The sequence below is a fragment of the Bubalus bubalis genome, chromosome 11 (genome assembly GCF_019923935.1).
Source record: "Bubalus bubalis isolate 160015118507 breed Murrah chromosome 11, NDDB_SH_1, whole genome shotgun sequence".
NCBI lineage: Eukaryota > Metazoa > Chordata > Mammalia > Artiodactyla > Bovidae > Bubalus > Bubalus bubalis.
Genome location: NC_059167.1, coordinates 18,696,496 through 18,717,135, shown reverse-complemented (window position 1 = coordinate 18,717,135; position 20,640 = coordinate 18,696,496). Strand labels below are relative to the sequence as shown.

The 20,640-nt window shown below is 34.3% G+C and overlaps 1 protein-coding gene across 2 annotated transcripts in view; it reads left to right on the top strand.

Annotated features, from left to right (window-relative positions):
- Positions 1 to 20,640, top strand: part of RBM25 (RNA binding motif protein 25) — a 47,707-nt gene that overhangs the window by 9,064 nt on the left and 18,003 nt on the right. For both annotated transcript variants that reach the window (XM_025295250.3, XM_006055200.4), the window contains 7 exons: positions 1,027 to 1,076; positions 3,294 to 3,461; positions 7,920 to 7,977; positions 10,763 to 10,923; positions 16,777 to 16,962; positions 18,304 to 18,357; positions 18,610 to 18,693. In XM_025295250.3, the coding sequence (XP_025151035.1) occupies positions 1,027 to 1,076; positions 3,294 to 3,461; positions 7,920 to 7,977; positions 10,763 to 10,923; positions 16,777 to 16,962; positions 18,304 to 18,357; positions 18,610 to 18,693 (761 nt within the window). The remainder of the gene's footprint in view (positions 1 to 1,026; positions 1,077 to 3,293; positions 3,462 to 7,919; positions 7,978 to 10,762; positions 10,924 to 16,776; positions 16,963 to 18,303; positions 18,358 to 18,609; positions 18,694 to 20,640) is intronic.

Here is a 20,640-nt window from a genome sequence, read left to right as displayed (position 1 = left end):
AGGTCAAGTACACAGCTGTGTTGGAGTAGATGTGAAAAGCCACAAGATAAATATGGAATTTTTCTGGAGTATCATTTAAAGCTTCAGCAATTTGAGGGTAAATCATAATTTAAAAAAACAACTACTTATTGCATATACATCGTGGAGTAGAATGCTGTACTTATAAAAGTTTTTAAGACATTTATGCTTGTAACTGGCTGTTCTAAGCTGTTCTTTTAGATAATCATGGATATGTATTTGTTACCCCCTTGCCGCCAGGGACGTAGTGGGAGAGCTTGAGTACTATCAGTGTATTATTCCATGTAACAATTAATGAATTACAGTTAGTAACTTAACTGCCCTGTGATAAAGGAGTTTGTCCTGAAAAGAGGGGTTAAGAAAATAATATTAACAGAAATCTGAGTAGTTATCAACCATCAAACATTAATTTCTTGAGAAGGATAGTGTCCTGAGCCACTTCATTTGGGCATCAGTTTTTGAGGGGTTCTTTATTTTTTTATTAGTCTCATAATATCTATTTTCTGATAGTCTTTCCTAGTAACATACTTTTAACAAAGTCCTTGTGTTACACAGTTATAGGGAAGACTAGATTACTTCCAGTTTGTGAAGAAATTTTAAGGCATTGAGAATAAAGCTTAATCACTTGTTCAGAATCAGGAAAGGTGATGATGAAAAATTGTTTCCTTCCTTACCGGTGTATTGGTTTTATAGAAGAAATTTTAAATTCCTTTTAATTTTTAAAAAACACATACTAAATGAATTAATAACTGTCCAGAATTTTGTACTCATTAAGGCAATAGCAGGTTGTGGTAGTCTTTTTGGTTTATGAGTGTTTTTGTTTTTAAGTTTATTTAGATAGACCAATCTGTAAAATACATTTGGTTTTGAAAAATATCTCACTTATTAGCCTTATATTTCCCCTTAAAAGAACTATGAAGGTACTTATTTTTATGGCATGTACTTAATATAGAATATATTCTTGTATATATAATTATATTCTTAAGACTCATTTTGCTTCTTTTTTAGGCACCCCAATGATTCCTGTACCGATGAGCATTATGGCTCCTGCTCCAACTGTAAGTATAACTTTTAAGGAGGAGTTACAAGTACTACTGCTTTTAATTGAATCTAAACAATTTGATAAACTCAGATAAATTATTTTAAATGTTTAAATAATAGGAAGAAAGAGCATTGATATATATCATACTAATTTAAATATTATTTTCTCTCAAGTACAGTTGCTCCTAAAATAATGCTCCCTAAATAAACTATTTTGTTTTTGTGATTTTCCTCTGATTCTCTAGACTCTTCATATACTGTTACTTCAGATTTAGACATTGACTCTTCCATCACTCCCTTATGTCTTAGTCCTTGAAAGTAGGAGATGTAATGTGACATATCTGATTTCTTAAAAGAAAAAAAAAAATGCAGAAATGATCTAGTAGAAATTTAAAATTTGAAATGAATGTTGAATATATTTTTACTCTTTGCTCTGACATACCTGATTTTTAGCTTCTTCAAAACTATTTTTTTTCCTGTGTCCTCTAGTATGATACCATCAAGCTTTCTTAAGTTTTACTGAAACTTTTTCTCTGCTGAAGTTTTATTATTCAGTCTTATGTCTTGAACTTTAATTCTCCACATTCATAAAAGCTTCTGTACACTCTAGGCATCTTAGTTAAGAATGCTAGTATACTGTAGAAAGAAAGAAAGTGAAGTCGCTCAGTTGTGTCCGACTCTTTGCGACCCCATGGACCGTAGCCCACCAGGCTCCTCTGTCCATGGGATTTTCCAAGCAATAGTACTGGAGTGGATTGCCATTTCCTTCAGGGGATCTTCCCGACCCAGGGATCAAACTCCAGTCTCCCACATTGTAGACAGATGCTTTACCATCTGAGCCACCAGGGAAGTCCTCAAGACTAGTATACTGTAACACGTGATTAAATGATAACCCCCTTGATGTTTATTTAACCAGAATTCTTCTTTGAGTTAATTAGTAGCATATAGAGTTTAAATTGTAATTCCTCTGTGAGGGAGATTAGGTCTCATTACTTTTAGCTATTTTTGTTTTTTTGACCTGTGGGTTTTGAAGAGGGAGGGAAGTGTTACTTATATTAAAAGCGTAGTGAAATAGGAACTTGCTGTGAGGCAAACCAAGGCGGGGCAGTCCAGCTTTTCTTGCATTGGACATTCATTGGAAGACATGCACTGGGAAACCTCCACATGACAAGTACTCTTATCCTCCTGCATTTCAGCCTAGGAAAAGGCAGCTCCCCCAATTCACCACTTCAGTGCTGACTGTATATGTTTTGCTAGATTCAGTTCCAAATATAAAGATGAGTAAGACCATTCCCTCTGGGAATTTGAACTTTATGAAAGGAAAAATAAGATAGAAACACAAGTAACTGAGAAAAGGTAAACCTAAAGTGTGGGGAGAGTGCTATGGGAATATTTGGAATTCTGCAGGAAAAGTAGCAGGGATAATTGAAGTTTCCTTTTATACTAGTACAGAGTACAGTAGGTGAAGAAATGTGTGGGTATATTTGAAAACTTTAAATGATTTTTGATGTCTTAAACATAAAATTTCTATCCAAGTTTTTTTATTTGGTCATCCAAGTTGTGTTTATTTATTTATTTATTTATTTTTTTTTTTTCCAAGTTGTGTTTAAAAGAAAGGTAATCCAATAGTGAGTTTCCCTGGTGGCTCAGTGGTAAGGAATCCGCCTGCCAATGCAGGAGATGCAGGTTCGATCACTGATCCAGGAAGATCTCCTGGAGAAGGAAATGGTAACCCACTTCAGTATTATTGCTGGGAAATCCCATGGACAGAGGAGCCTGGAGGGCTACAGTCCTTGGGGTTGCAAAAGAGTTGGATACAACTTAGCTACTAAACAGTAACAGCAAAATCTAATAGTGACACTTTACTTGTCATGAATAAGTTGTATTAATGAAAAATGTGCTTTGAGAACTTTATATTAAATATATAGAACCTATAGTAATATTAACTATATAGAACCTGTAGTTATATTAAATATATAGAACCTGTCCTTTATGTTTGCTACTTTAAAATAGGTGTTTTGGGACTTCCCTGGTGGTCCAGTGGTTAAGGCTCTGAGCTTCCACTGCAGTGGGCATGGGTTCCATCCGGGTGTGGGAACTAAGTTCCCGCATGGTGTTTGGTGTGCCAAAAAAAAAAAAAAAAAACCTAAATTGATGTTTTACCCTAGTGTTATATTAAGCATGACCGCAAATTTAATTGCAAGTTCAAATTTTATTGTCTTTCTTCACTTTAGGTCTTAGTACCCACCGTGTCCATGGTTGGAAAGCATTTGGGAGCAAGAAAGGATCATCCAGGCTTGAAGGCTAAAGAGAATGATGAAAACTGTGGCCCCACCACTACAGTTTTTGTTGGCAACATTTCTGAGAAAGCCTCAGACATGCTTATAAGACAGCTCCTTGCTGTAAGTTAAACTGTTTATTTTTCATTAAAAAATTTTTTTGTTAATTTCAGGCTTAAAAATCAGAGAAGACTGAATTATTGTCTCTTTTATATTTTGAAAAGTTTCAGTCCTGCAAAAAAGTTGAATAAATAGTGAATACCTTTGCAACACATTTTGCCACATTTGTTTTCTTTCTCTCTCTCCACACACAGGCCTCTCAGTTTTTTTCTGAATAGTTTGGGAATAAGTTGTGGCATTACATTTCACCTCTGAATACTTCTTATATCTCCTATGACCAAGATACTCACCTACATTTTTCACACTTAGGAAATTTAAGGCTGATTCAGTATTGTTAATTAAAATACATACAGCTCATATTTTTACCAACAGTTTGTATAATAGGTGTTTTTTGTTTTTGGTCTATAATCCAATCAGGGATGTATATACAGTGCATTAATTGTCATGGTTCTTTAGATAGCTTCTTTATTATAGAACAGTTCCCTGCCTCTTTTTGTTTTAACTTGTTTTTGTTTTTCGTGATATTGATGTTTTGAAGTGTCTGGGTCTTTTGCAGAATGTCTCACCTGATTTGAATGTATTTTTTAGAAGAATGGGCCATGTGTGATGACTGTTCTCAGGTGCAGCATAGGAAGAAACACCATGTCTCTTGGTTCCATTTTTGATGGTATTAAGTTATTTGGTTAAGGTGATCTGATCTCTCCATTTTAGGATATCTTTTCTCCCTTTGTCATTAATGAGTAACCTCTGGGTTAATACTTTGAGACTGTGTGAGTTCTTTTCTTTAGAAGCCTTTGGAACAATGATTTTAACGTCTAGTGGCGATTGATTGACTCCCTTTAAAGTTTTTATTCTGAGCATATATAGTCAGTTTTTTTGACTTGGTCATTGATTTTCTTTTTGTCTTAGTCTTAAAATTCATCCTGATGCTACATGCACATTTTAAGTGAAAGAATACTGATTTTTTAAATGAAAAATAATGGTATCCATACCCACTCCTTCCATAATCTCTACTATGTCTTAGAGAAGTTATTTAAAAATTTTTTCCTTTTTCATTTTATAAGTAATGTACATTATTGCCATTTCTGTTTTATAAATCATGTTATCTTTGCATTAAAAAGTGTTCAGAAAAAAAAGGGATTTAGAAAATAAACATAAAACCTAGCTTTGTCAGATTTTAGTATTTTGTGATGCTAGCTTTAGATTTTCATCCCAAAGAAACAAAACATGAAGGTCCTAATTCTCATTTCTGTCTTCCACAGAGGTAATAACCAGAGGGAATCCATTATCCTAAACTGGGTGTTTATCATTCCTGACCATATTTTTTACTTTAATTACATATTTATATTCATAAAAGTTTATCATTTATGAGTTTAAATTCTGCATTCCTCCAGTTTGCTTTTTTCGCCCAGCATATACACAGCTCTAGTTTGTTCACTTTTCACTGCTATATACCAGTGCATTACAGAGATAAGCGATAAATTGTCAGATTGTTTACTGATGGTCATATGGATCATTTTCACTTTTTGATATTGTTTTGCTATGTTATTACTGGTAATATGTCTTTATAAGCGAACATGGAAGTGCGTGCTTTGGCAGCACATACTAAGTGAACATGAAATAAATTCTGTCATGTATTCTCTTAGAAGTGGAATTTCTGTCATTGGGCATGCTTATCTTCACTTTGAAAGATAATGCCAATTTTCCCCCAAGGTAGAACGTTGGAAAGACATTTTATTTATTGTATTTCTATTATAGATGTATTTTTAATTTTATTATTACTTATTTATTTTTGGCTGCACCGAGTCTTGATTGTTTGGCCTGGCTTTCTCTAGTTGTGGCGAGTAGGGAACTGCTCTTCGCTGTGGTGGGCGGGCTCCTGGTTGCAGTGGTTTCTCCTGTTGAGGAGCACAGGCTCTTGGCACGTGGGGTCAGTAGTTGCGACTTGCGGGCTCTAGTGCAGGCTCAACAACTGTGGCGCGTGGACTTAGCTGCCCTATAGCGTGTGGGCTCTTACTTCCCTTATTAGAGAGTGAACCTGTGTCCACCCGCATCGGCAGGCAGATTCTTAACCACTGACCCACCAGGGAAGTCCTCAGGACATTTTAAAAACATGTTTATTGAGATATAATCCACACACCATAAAATTCACCCTTTTATAATGCACAGTTCAGTGGCCTTTAGTATATTCAGAGAGTTTTGCAAACATCACAACTGTCTAATTCCTGAACATTTTTATCACCCCATATAGAAGTATATATATAAAAATAAACACACTGTACCCATTAACATTGCTACACATTTTCTCCTCCCCTCATCATCTATTAAACCTGTCTCTCTGGATTTGCTTGTTCTGTGCATTTTATGTAAATGGATTTTTAGAATATGCGGCTTTTTTGTTTTGTCTTTCACTTAGCCTGATGTTTGTAAGATTCACCTATGGTGTAGCTTATTAGTGAAACTTTGTTCCTTTTTATGGCCAACTAAAACTCCATTTAATGGATACACTACATTTTGTTATCCATTTATCAGTTGATGGACAACCAGTTGTTTCCACTGTGTTGTTGTGAATAATAATGCTATGAATATTCATGTACAAGTTTTTATGTGGATATATGTGTATGTTTTCAATTTGAAACATCCCTTTTGAAAACTGTTGTTGATGTATATGTGCAGCAGAGTGTTTTTTAAGATATCTTTGAATTCCTGAATTTATCTCTTCCTTTTCTCTTTTTACTTGTAAGACTTTACATGGATGTCTGAGGAGCTTTGATTGTCCATATTTAAGAGTTAGGAATTAAAAGACTTGTGTACATAAGCTTACTTTGTAAAATGTTGGGCATCGCTGTAGGGTAATCTGACTGGCAGCCAGAGGTTTTAAATTCCGTGGAGTGTTCTTTGAGGTGGGTTGATTTCTCTAGAAAACTTAGTTTTATGCCTAGTTAAGTTTATGATTGACTGCCTATATGAGGTTGCAGGTACAGGATTGACTTGAAGCATTTCTTATACCTTTAGTTTCTTCCCTTCTTACTCTTGTAATCTCATTTGTATTTTCATATCTGGTGCTCCACATCCCAAGCTTGTTTTGTTCACTTTCTTCAGATTTTTGCTGTTCAGGCTCTCTTCTCTAGTGGTGGGGAAAAGGTAATTGCTTGAAGCCTCTGAGACTTTGATTATTTCATATTTGTATTGTTAGGCAGTAACTTATTTTTATTCAGCTTCACACTTCAGCCCAATTCTCCACAGTACCTTTCTCCTGCGGTTTGGATCCACTAGGTTTTGTATTGATAGAATCAGTTAGCCTAATTTTTTCTTTCTTATCAGTATCTGCTTCTGTACACACTTGGAGTTGTAGCTTTCTTTGCTTTCCTGAATGAGCTATTACCCATCCATTTGCTTTTTGTCTTTGCAAAATTTTCTTGAAATCTGGTGCTATTCTCTCACACTATGTTTGACCTTATGGTATTTTGTTTTTTACATGTATTTTGGCTGCACCGTGAGGTGTGTGGAATCTCACTTAGTTCCTTGACCAGGAATTGAACCCATACCTGCTATAGTGGAAACTTAAAGTCTTAACTTCTAGATTAGACTACCAGGGAAGTCCCAGTTCTTTGACTATCATTTTAGTAGTTTCTCTGAACGAAGATGTGAAAAATCCATGCATTTCTCAGCTTTGACAGACAATCTTTAGTTATTACTGTCCACAAAACTTTGTTTAAGCCTTCTAATTTTTCTTTAATAATTAGAAATAAACTTTGTGAGTAAACAAAATGTAATAAATATCCCACCCTTCAGACAACCTGCCCCATTAATATTTTAGAGTATTTCTGATCATTTTATGAAAATTTTTTTCTTTACATAGTTAAAAATCTTACTGTTGGGATTTCCAGTGGTTAAGACTGAAAGGTCCAGTGGTTAAGACTCCATGTTTCTAATGCAGGGAATGCAGGTTCGATCCCGGTCGAGGAACTGAAGAGCCCATTTGCCTTGGGTGTGGCCAAAAAGAAAAAGCTTACTGTGTATCTGCAATTTCATGTCTCATGATATATTTGCATCCCATATCAAGCATTTCCCTATGTCTTTAAAAATCCTTTATAATATATACATGTGTTTTAAAACAGTCTTTATGGACTTACAGTATTTACTTGAATGTATTATAGTTCTAACTATTACAATATTTTGGCATTTGGGGTTTATTTACATGTATTTGTAAGATATATAAAACTAAAATGTCTAATTTATTGAAAGATAGTTTTCTGGAAATAAGAGTCAGTAAGAATTTATATTTTCCTTTAAAATGACTTGTGTATTTTATTCATATAATAAGCTTGTGGGAATTGCAAAATTTAGTTGCTGAGAAGAATTTTTTGGCTTCTGTTTTTTCCTAAACAGGAATACAATTATGGTATTATTTGCATTATAACTTTAAGTGGTAAGGATCTTTTTTGTTTTCTTTTAAAGAAATGTGGCTTGGTTTTGAGCTGGAAGAGAGTGCAAGGTGCATCTGGAAAACTTCAAGGTAAGTAATTTTGTCCTTATTTATTGAGATCATCTTAATCTGTGAGTATAAGTTATGTTTGCATTTGCTCTTGTTGTCGTTAACCGTGGAAGAGTTCTGTTACTAGCACTCTGTCTTCACTCCTACTGGAATAAGGACCAAAGGCAATTGGGAAGAAGTTGGCTGAGAGGTGAGATTAGAAAGTGAAAAAGGCTAGCAGGAGGTAGGAGAGGGAGGAAAAATTAGACTAACTGGTTTCTTATTACTTTAAAAAGTTCTTTTTGTTTCAGAGCAGGAGTGTATGATCAAGATGGAACAATAAAAAAAAAAAGAAACAGGACTTAGGAAGGAAGTGTAGAAGAGATGATGAGATGACCTGTTAGTCTTAAAAGCAAACTATTCTTTTCATACTAGTTGGCAGAAACACCTGTTTGATATACATTCTTTAAACTATTATTATGGAAAAATTCATACATATATAAATTGGCAGAATAGTGTGAACTCTTATGTACTTGTTGTCTAGCGTTATAACATTTATTAGGTCATGCCATTTGAGCTTAACCTGTACCCTGTCCATTTTCTTTTTGTATTATTTTTGTACAGTCCTGAGCACCAGATCATTTTGTCTATAAATATTTTTATGTCTCTAAAAGATAAGTTTTTTAAAAATTAATTTATTTTAATTGGAGGCTAATTACAATATTGTAGTGGTTTTTTGCCATACATTGACAGGATTCAGCCATGGGTGTACATGTGTTCCTCATCCTGAATCCCCCTCCCACATAAGATAAGTTCTTTTTAAAAAACATAACCTAAAATGCAATTATAAGACCAAAGGAAAAAACATTTCTTCTAATTATTCTCAGTATTCAGATATCCAACATTCAGTCAATATCCAGTCCATGATCAGATGTCCAGCTGACTCAAATGTCAGTTTCTTGAATAGTCCTTTTGACTCAGGATTCATGTAAAATCCCTGCATTGCGATTGGTTGTCATATTTTTGAGACTCTTAATATTTTTAGTTCTTCTGTTTTTCTTCTTTCTCTTGAGATTTGTTGGAGAAACTGGGTCATTTGCCCAGTAGTGTTTTCTCAGTTTGGATTTGCTGATTGCAGCTCTAGTAGAGTTATGTGCCTTGCATCTCTGTCCACTGCATTGTAATGTCAACTGTTTGGTAGTTGTAGCTTGAGACTTGATCCAATTTGAGTTTGTCTGTGTTATTTTTGTTGATACTTTTATATGTAAGAATTCTAATTAGGAGTTTCTTCCATTTGGAGTCATATTCGGTTATAATTTTTTTTGTAATGGTAGCAGCTATTGTCAGTGACTAGTTGATTCATTCACTGGGGGATTACCAAATGTAACAGTCTGTTTGGAAGAATTCTGTTATTCCTTCATTGAAGAACAAATCATCATTTGTTAGTAGAATACATCCAATAAGGATAAACTTCCTTTTCCATGTACTATTTGGCTACTTAGAGATATAATTTCTGTAAGAAAAATGGGATAAATGCTTTGGTTCTTTTAATTTTTCAAAAGAATGATCTTATGTTCTTAGCATCCTCTAGCAGTGACTTTTTTAAGACCTATTTCGAACTTCTAGATTGACGCATATTTAATTTGTTATATTTAATATAGATTAATTGTCATTGTCCCTAGTGAAGTTTAAGTTGTCTCAGGTTGCCTCTGGAAATTGGATCTTCAGTGATTTTTGACCCAAACCTAAATGCCTTTGATAGCTTCCTTGTTATCTGGGAATAAGATATTCAAAGTTCAGCTAGTAGTTTTTCTGCCCAAGACTTGGGATCAGCCATTTCTCAAGAAGCTCTGGTTTTTTTCAGTGGGAAGTTGTTTTCAAAAAGACCATCTGGAAATTGGTGCACTCACTGTAACCATTGTTTAGTCTTTACTTTGCCAATGAACAGTAATTCAAATTCAAACTTAAAAGATTTTTATCTAATCTTTTTTGTTGTACGTCTGTTTCTTTTCTTTCACATTTAGAATCCTGAGCTTCAACACTGGGGCTGATAGACAATTCAATAATTATTTTTTGTTATTGTTATCCTCTCACATTTCACATACAGTAATTTCAGACCAATACTGTCAACAATAATATGCTTGTTAACAGGTCTTTTTGTCTTTAGGATATATCCCACTTAAGTGTATGGTCAAATTTTCTGTTTTAAAATCACTCAACATGTAGTTGTATCACTAAGTGTAAACATATTTGGATTCATTCGTTAAATTTTATTTTCAATGTTTGCTCTTTTCAGTTTAATTTTGTTTTAATATCTGTTTATTAAAAATCATGAAAATAATGAGACTAGCTATTAAAATGAAACAGAGACAGAAAAATTAGACTAGTTAATAGAATAAAAGATCAGTCTTTTGGAGTTTAACATCTCTAAACTGAAAAGTGCTGTATTTAGGTTCAAGCAGCCTTCTTGCCTCTCTGTAGCTGTGAGGAAATTGAGCGTGGAATGAATCCATGAAGTACTTAAAAGAATTAATGATGAAATTTGCTATTTTGCTGAGTATTTTTTCAGGAGTTCTATTAAGTAGCATTTTGCCTGATGAGAATTTTTCTTGCTTTCCCATTTTTGTTTTCTTTTTTTTTCTTTTGGTTGTTTGAGAGTGCTAAAAGAGAAATCTGTGTCAAAGGTAATTGAAGGAAAATAAGGAGTGATTGAAATAATCTTTGCGTTACAATGCGTTGGTCTCTAATGATTTCAGTTTTCCATAAATATTTTTCATCTTTCATAATTGTTTTAATATCTTACTAAATTCTTTGTATCCTTTGCTAGCCTTTGGATTCTGTGAGTATAAGGAACCGGAATCTACGCTCCGTGCACTCAGGTTATTGCATGACCTACAGATTGGAGAGAAGAAGCTACTTGTTAAAGTTGACGCAAAGACAAAGGCACAGCTAGATGAATGGAAAGCAAAGAAGAAAGCTTCTAATGGGGTATGTTTTCTATATTGTCTTCTCTAGGCCAGCTGTGCTTTTTCAGTGTAAATGCTTCTCATTATGAATGAATCTAATACAGGGCTTCACAAGATCATCAAGAGTATGTTTTATATATAGTTATTTTAAGTCTTTTATCTACCCATAGTGGGTGGGTGACTGTTGGTTTGCTTGTTCCAGGTTGGGATGAAGGTAGTAAGGGAGGCTGGACAAGGTTAACTTGCCAGAGAAAACACTGGTACAGACTATTCCAAACAGAGCTAATTCATTAAGACAGCTTTGTAAGTAAGTACAAAATATATTTCAACCTACAAAACTTTTATTAGTTGCCCTTTTTTAGAAGTACACAGGTTCTAAAATAAAATAAGTCTTATTACTTGTATCAGGTGGTGGCTCTATTAAATGAAGCTAATGTAAAGGAAATTTTTGTATGTTGTGTTGTAATGTATATATTACTACTCCCTCTCAACAAAGAGAAAAATAGCTAAAGCCTTAGTGTATATTTCCTTGTCTTCCCTTCCTAGTTCCTTTTGACATATCAAGCTGAATGAATCCAGAGTAGATTCATTATTACCTTTCTATTTTATAAAAACAAAACAGCCTTTTTGGTCTGTTGAGGCTTTTAACTGTTATTCAAAATAGAAGTAGCTTTCTTAATTCCGTCACTCCCTCTTTTACAAAAACATTGTAAAAGTATTCATAAAAGCAGAACAACCTCTAAGTAAAAGAAAGTGAAAGTGAAGTCGCTCAGTCATGTCCGACTCTTTGCGACCCCATGGACTATAGCCTATCAGCCTCCTCCATCCATGGGATTTTCCCGGTAAGAGTGCTGGAGTGAGTGGATTGCCATTTCCTTCTCCAGGGGATCTTCCCGACCCAGGAATCGAACCCGGGTCTCCCGCATTGCAGGCAGATGTTTTACTGTCTGAGCCACCAGGAAGCTAAAGACGACGTTAAATACAACCCATAATTCTATCATCATTAGTAACCACCGTAGACATTTTTGTTGCATATTCTTCAAGGCATTTTTCTCTAAGGTATAAGACATTAAGTGTAATTATGTCAACCCCTCGCTCATACATCCTTAATGGTTTTGAGTTTCTCAAAGTATGAAGCCTATATTCTTATCATGGCATTCTAACCTTGCTCCCATCTACCTTTCTGGCTTACTCCATCAATTCCCTTCCATGTGTCAGTCATATATTCCTACAAACTCTTTTGTGGTTTGATGTCCTTGTTGCCCATCTGAGCTCCCTGTTGAAATTCTATCCACATTTAGTTTAAATGTTGCTTGATTCATGTAACTATCGTGAGTCCTACCCTTGATTCCTCTGAGGCAGAATTAAATTCTTTCTTTTTATATAAAGCAGGATTTTACTGTTATGTCAGTCTGCTTGGTAGTGTATTTTGTTTGTATCGCTCTCTCATACCTTCTTATCCCCTGTTTTCATTCTCATATCCTACATTCACTGATTATAAGGTAGGGCAATAAGTTCACAGACTATTTTTTCATCTTGTACCTCCACAGAACCTAGGTCAGAGTCTTTATTGCCCGTGATGAGAATGGAGTGAACATTTATTGTAACAGTTGCATTTATGTTGCTCACCTGGTAATCTTTATTGTCTTTACCTAGCTGTATAAGGAATTAATACAATTTACACTCCAGAGAAACTGTATTTTTTTTCATATCAGCACTAGTGTCTGTCGTACCCCTAAAACCTTAAAAAAGCCAATGGTCTTAGATTTTCCTTGCTGTGATTCATATTTAAAATAAAGCATGGATACAATGCTTTCAGAGTTTTTTATGTAATTCCCCTGGACTCATTATTGTACTCTGCTTGGTCATTTGTGAGGTGGTTTAAATTGTGGCATTTGCAAAGGGTGTGCTCCGATCATAAAGTAAATCATTTCACTGTATGTTTATATAAATGAGGAAATGTATAATTGTGTGACTTCATTTTGTAATCACTGTTAATAAGAGGAATCACAGTTGAAATCTGTTTATATTTTTCCTCAAGAATGGAGTTGAAGCTACCTCTAATAAAAATGGAGCAGTTATTTCAGATAAAATGAAATTTAAAAAATTAGCAGACCTGACTTCTGGGTGCATTTGGCATGGTTTCCAGAGGTATTGAAGTCGTAAGACAAGCATGGCATAGTTTTGCAGAGTTATCGATTTTACTCAACAATACTAGTAAAATGAAGACAAATAATTCTATCAGATAAAATTTTTTTTTCAACAAGTAAATATATTGTCAGGATTTTTCAGGGTAAATGTGAAAGTGTATTTGTTCTTTATTTTTTATTATTGATTTGTTGGAGAAATTTAGAAAATAGTGATTTGAAGTAGATGATATGAGAAGGAGACATTGAGAAACGTGCGTGGTACCTCATCCATTTACCTGATTCCCAGGCAGAAGAAAGAACACGATTAGTTGTATAGTCCTCTGATTCAAAAAGAACCACGAATTTGTCTAGAAAGATGTTTTTCCTGACCCAGAATTTTAACAGGAATTATGTGCCTTGATTAGTAGCACTATTAAAAGCTTTTATTTAGATTTTGCGAAACCTGTAGAACTTTTTTACCTCTAGTAAAAGTATTTCATTTGAGGTAGCAACACTGATCTTAGTCCTTGTCCTGTTTTACCTCTTGTTCAGTAGTAGCGGTTTAGGACTAGAGATTCTGCTTAATCATCAGAAATAGTGCTTGTTTACCACACATTCAAGATTGACTTCCAAGTATTGAAAGTACAAATAACCTTTGGAAAGAGCTGCCTACTTTATGTTTTTTAATTGAGGACAGATCCGATAACTGCACGTAGGAACACCTCACATTTTTGTCTGGAAACTAGTGTGAGTGTGGTGGAACCTACATTTTTTCAAAAGAAAGAGCTCTACATTTGCTTAGTTCCCAAAGTTCTTGTTTTGGACTCTAGAGGTCAGTGCTGAAGAAAGGGCCAAGTGGAGTTTTTACCTAATTCTCCAACTAGTAGCTTTACTATAATAGCTTTTAATTTCTCTGAAAAGAGCCAAATAGTTGGGACATGTAAACATCTCAGATGTTCAGTCTATTTCTTTGATCCTTTTGTACATTACTGCACTGCTGAACCCTTCACTTTTTGTTGCTCAGTATGCCTTCTGTTTCTGAAGTGGAAATAAAAATGAAGTCAGGAAGTTGTCTGTGGTTCAGGACCCAGAAGTAGAGTTTAAGTTGAAACTGAAAATAACTTTTCCTCCCAAGACATATATTGTCATTTTTGTTTTTCTTATGTTAACAATTGCTTAAGAGATGGGGCTCATAAGCTTTCCTTCTAAAAAATGTACATTTTCTCTATAGATCAAGGGGTGGTAGTCATTTGTAATGTAGTGTGAACTAGTTCATTCCAAATGCTTTATTATGTTTAGCTATATTAATATTTAAGTCTTAGCTTAGGATGAGTGGTGGTAGGGAATTTAGGGGCTATGAATATTTTTAGATGAATAAGGCTTTGGATTTGTAACTCCACCTCTGTCCTTATGTTTAAAAGAGCATGGAGATGTAGAGGGTTCATGGAAAGAAATTGAGAATGTAGGTAAAATGCTAAAGACAGACTGGACTTTCTCTCATGAGGTTTATTTTTATAATAAAGAATTTAGATCTCAACAGCTGAGGGTTGATAAAAATAATTGTATGTGTCTTCAGGACCTCAGGTTTCAGTGACAGGTTACTGGTGGTTTAATTCTTTTCATTTTAAAACTTGTGAAGAAGCAGAGTATTGCTGAAGGGATTTTAATGAAAGCTGCATAAAGACCTTATTGTTATATATCATTGATTTAGAATAAGAGAGGACCGTATCACCAAATTTTAGTTTACAATTTAGTTTACAATTTTCTTTATTATGAAAATAATTTGGTAAATAATATAAACAATTGAATTACTCTCCTTGGTTAAAGCATTGTATCTTTATCCAAGATGCCAAGTAGATAGCTGGCTATAAGAAAATTAGATGAAGAAGCAGGTTTGAGAAAGTAAGGAACTCAAGAGTGGTTAGTTACCGCATTTAAGGACTTACATGAACATTATCTGTATCATAATCTATATCTGTGTCTGTTATCCTTCTTCCTTCTCTTACATTGTTAAATACTTAGGGAAAGTTATTTCTTTATTTAATTTTGAATTTTTAACCATCTAACATAGTGTCTTGCATATAGTAAACTCAAGAATTTGAGCAAATTAAGAAATAAATGCATGCTGAAGAAGTATCCATTGGGGATAGCTTTCAGAATACTGGTTGTTAGGAAATCACGGCTCAGTTACGTGAAGGAGCCACAAGGCATGACACTCATCTTGAAGAGAGTTTAGAGCATTGTGACCAAGAGCCAGCATTTGTCCAGAAAAGCAGAGTTCTTGTTTGTATCTGAAAATTTGCACAATGTATGTTTATTAAGTATGTATGTAGTTTTAAGTTACAAAAGTTTTTTGTATACATAAATCTTTATGTTTATTTTCTTTGTCATACTTTTTTGTTGCTTCTTTGTCATACTTCTCCTCCTTTTCAAGTTTTAAGAAGAGAAGAGGGTAATGAAATTGTCTGGAGTTTGAGGTCATTCTCTAAATTTTGTCATTTGAACTTGGATTAATTACTTAACTAGGAGCTTTAAAATAAAACAGAAATAAGAACAGTAGGATACTGGAAACCAGTCCTTTTTTTCCCACATGGACACAGGTAACAATTTAGACTTCGTTTAAAAAAATAGTAAGTCTTGGGAAAGAATTCCCTGGTGGTCCAGTGGTTAAAACAGTGCCCTTTCACTGCTGAGGGGGCCCGGGTTTAGTGTCTGATTTAGGAAACTAAGATTCCCACGAGCCTTGTGACCCAGCCTCTTCCCCCCAGCCCCATAGTCTGTTACTTATTTGTGAGAAGTAGTACAACTTGATTTTGTTTTATTTTTCATTATGTTACATTCACAAGTTGTGCGGAGAAAGATGCGCATATTTAGAATTGATTCCTTTTTAGTTACATGAGTATTTTAAATGGTATTCCCACATTGCAGAAAGCAGAGGGGAAAAACAGAAGCCATCATTTCAGCTCCTGGTCTTCCTAGTGTTTACGTTTTTTGTTGTATATAGTTTTATTTGTTTAATCTACATATGTTTTTGGTTATTATTTTATATAATTTTTTACTTTTTATATTTTTATATATTTTATTTTATACATATATTTTATATATTTATTATATTGTATACTATAAATATATCATTATATTTACTTTTGTTTTGGCTGTACCCCAAAGCATATGGGTTCTTAGTTCCCTGACCAGAAATTGAACCCGCATCCTCTGCAATGGGAGCATTGAATCTTAACCACGGGACTGCCAGGGAAGTCCCTGTTTTTGTTTATTTAAAATGGTCGCTATCATAGGTACATAAAATTGTATTTTGCTTTTTCAACGTAATTAAGTTTTCAACACTAGAATGAGTTACTCAGTAAATATCTTTAGTTTGTGCAAGTATTGGGCAAGAGGATCTGAAAAATTGTGAAAGCTTTTCAGATGTGTAGTGTGCTAACCGTGTGATTCAGTCTTTCTGTTGCTAGTTAGGGATCAGAATGTTAGATATCAAAGGACCAAAGAAAAGAAAATGATAGAGTACAGTATATCTAAGGGAAAAAATGTAAAACAAATAGTTTAGTTTTGTGAAGTTGGGAGTAAAGCTAAGTCTGCATTTACTAGGACTACAGAGATGGTTTGAAGAAAACATGTTTGTTTGTTTTGTGTACTAACTTGTTTTGAATGATTTTGATTTTCTTGTTTGATTCCCCGTCCCCCTTTCCCATCTCCTGAATCTGCCTTGTTTTTTTTTTTTTTTTAAGAATGCCAGGCCAGAAACTGTCACTAATGATGACGAAGAAGCCTTAGATGAAGAAACAAAGAGAAGAGATCAGATGATCAAAGGGGCCATTGAAGTTTTAATACGGGAATACTCCAGTGAGCTCAATGCCCCCTCACAAGAATCTGACTCTCACCCCAGGAAGAAGAAGAAGGAAAAGAAGGAGGACGTATGTGTTACTGATTTATGCCAGCAAAATCATTTCTACAATTTACATTTTGTGCTTTCATTACATTCCAACTTATGAGGGGAAAATAGAATGACTGGCATTTATAACAATATACTGTTAAGGCTAATTTGACCATGTTTTATCTTCCTTTTTTTTAAAACCAAAAACATTCCTGTTTTTACGTTTTTGAAATGCAGTGACATGGAAGCTTGTGTTTATTTGTGGATTCATTAAGTAAGGGGGGAAAAGGACAAACTTGAGTGATGGATAGAAATTAAAATTAAGGAGTAAAGTTTTTTTTTCCCCCTTTGCCACAGAAGAACTGGCCTTGTTTTGCCTTACTCCCTAATTATTTTTCTCTGCTCCAGGCGGGATACCAGATCTTGTTCACTGAGGATTTTGACCCATTTTCAAATTTCTTAGCCACTTTTCCTTATAAGCCACGTTTCATTTCACTCCATCAACAGTAATGCTGTTGGCCTTATAAATGGAGTACTATGAAAGAGCAACACAAGATGAAAACTCCTCTCCAGTATTTTATTATCACCCACTTTTGTCAGTCTAAGCTAATGGAACAGTAGGGAGTGCAGGTTGAAAGAAAATGTTTGATTTTCTTAGTTACTTTCATTTGGATATACTTAACAGAAATTATGGGGAGAGTTCTGTAAACATATTGGAGGTATATTATATGAATGGATTGTATATGCCCTGGAAAAGTAGTACTGTAAACATTGTGAATTAATATCAAGGCATTTTCACAGTTCATACTGTTCTGGATTTCATTGCCTTATTAAGCCATCTTCAGCTTTCTTTCTGATACATCAGATACATTTTTATTATTTGGCTGCTTCTTGCTTCTGTGGCCATAAAAAGCTGTCTAATGAAGTGCCAGTCATTGGAAATGGTAATTGGTAAGAGTCTATCAGGTATAGGGTAATAGAGACCTGTAGAGTTTGTTCTTCCTCTTTCCCCTTCAATGGCAAAGGAGAAAGTACCTAGACACCTTCATCTGAAATGGTTTGAGGTGAGAGAGTCAAAAATTCTGCTCTCTGGCAAGAAGTATTGGGTAAACTTTGTTGTTTTGATTGTTCCCTCTCTTGGAAAGGATGAAAAAGGTCTCACATTGCTAGTGTTAGATCCTCCTTATTCCCCTGGTTGGGGGTCTTGGAAGGAGTAGAAGTGGTAGGTGATAGATTGAGTGAAATCTCTTTTGTTATCAAGTAATTTAAAATCAAGAAAGTGTTACAGAAATCTGACATTGCTTATAGTGTAAACATACAGAAAACTGTTATTCAGAGTCATATGAACTGTTTGTTTTAATCTTTATGGATTTTTCCGCAGATCTTCCGCCGATTTCCCGTGGCCCCACTGATCCCTTATCCACTCATCACTAAGGTTCGTTTACATCTGTAAAGTAATTAGCCTCCAACTAAAATGAATAAATTAAAAAAAAATGTTTACTGCTACTTGCCAGATGTGTGATTCTTGTGTTCTTTACTATTTAACTTAGATTTGTTACTATATAAAGTCTTTTTTATTTACTCCTGTGTTTTGTAAAGCCTGTACAGAATATCTAGCCTTTAATTTCTATTTGTATCAATATAGATTGATCTTTATGCATTCCTACCTGTCCCCCCTGTTTTTTAGGAGGATATAAATGCTATAGAAATGGAAGAAGACAAGAGAGACCTGATATCGCGAGAGATCAGCAAATTCAGAGACACACACAAGGTAGTATTCTTGTTTTTTCACTTGATACCAATCTAGACTTTTTACAGAATCCAAAGCAAACATACAAAGAAAAAAAATCAACCTTACAGTAGAATATGATTTTAAATGCTTTTTTGTCTAGGTTTAATTTATACTTAGATAGAAACAAAAAACAGAAGACCAGTGCCATATTAGAGTAGTCCTTGGCATATTGTATGTAGATTTCTCAGTTACTGACTACTCTGCAGTCATCTCACTTTAATATGAATAAGAGCTAGTTTTATTTTTAGATTTCAACATAAACATCAAGGTCAGATTTAAACAATTCAAGGGGGCAGCAGAATAACATACACTGTAGTGTATTTCTGGGGGCAGTTATTTAACTTAATCTTAGGAAAACCTTTGCTTTAGAGCTGAGATTAAAATTTAAGATTATATTTGTGTAGATTTAAGTTGAGAGGGGGAGATTTTAAAAAGTAGGTCAGTGGTTACCAGACTTACCAAATTTTAGATGCATGGAAGAACTGTAAATTCCCATAAAGCTAATCTATTCATTGACCCCCACCATTATGATAGAGATCATATGGTGACTAATGCAAGATGAAACTCTCAGCTTGGAAAGTAACAAGGAATAGGATGTAAGTATGAGCTTCTGTTTTTTATTATATTTATGGATGCCCCCTCAGAAAAATATGCAAAGGGGTAACTGGCTTGGAAATGGATATTTATGCATAGTAAATCCCACTCACGAATTTTGCCTATTGAAAGCTTCTCTCAATGACAGTGCATCTGTGAATGTTCGCTGGTATTGAAGGTGATGCTTACGGACAGTGAAATGCAAACACTGCATGAAATGTATTTTGATGCTGGAGATGATAAGATGTTACTGGTTCTTACTCCTGAGATTGAGTGACCTTTAACTCAGTGAGATGTTAAGTGTTCATTTTTTATTTTATTTAATCTTATTTTTTCTTATAGCTTTCAAAATCCCTTATTGACAGTTAATGTCATAGAATCAATGCTGCTGAACACATTATCCTGATGCTGAGCCTTAGCTCACATACACAGGACTTTTTCAGGAATTAAGTATGTCTAAAAGCACAAATGTAGATTTCCCAATTTAGAGTTAAGAAGTTAGTCTGTGGGAGGTCATTTTAGAGGTATATTAGGTTCAGTACTCAAATTCAGGGTATGTGTAAGCTTGAAAGCGGTATACAGTGTGTGTGTGTGGATTGCCTCCCTTTTGTTGTTTATTGTTAAATCCTGTCATGTCACTGGTAAAGTATGAAGAAATAATGTTTTAAGAAATCAATTGCAAAGATATTTGCTTCAGAGTTTGAGAAGCTGTCAGGCCTTTGGCTGCCTTACATGTATTTCACTGTGGGGAGAGAATGTTTTGAATTTCCAAAATGTGCTTTAAAAATAAAATCAAAGTGAAAAAGAAAAGCCGTTCTTTTTATTGGGTGGTACGGTTAAAAGGGATATTTGAAACTCCAGTAACAAAAATTGAGCTCAGTGAACCTTTGCATGTTTTGGTATGAGTTTATTAAATAACCACAGACTGTCAGGGTATCAGCGTGGCAGGGGGCGTCCATTTACAGCACGGACGAGTCTGAAGAGAGAATAAGGTAAGATTTATGTTTTTTTTTTTTCTGTCCTTTCCTCTTCATTATTTCACTACTTTCTTAAATCTTTTTAGATTCACTTCATTTTTTCTTTCTCCAGTCTTTGTGTTAAATATATATATATGTGTGTATGTGTATCTACTTACTGCATATATATTATATAATCTTTTAGAATTGTGTTTAGTATGGACCAGATTCACTCACTTTTTCATTTACTTAGAAGAAAACTTTTGAAATGAGTTCTGAAACAAATTATTATTTAATTAAATGGAACTATACATTTAAGAAATAAGTGGTATAGTGATTAAGCAAAAGTAGAACAACTGAGGGAAACTACCAAAAA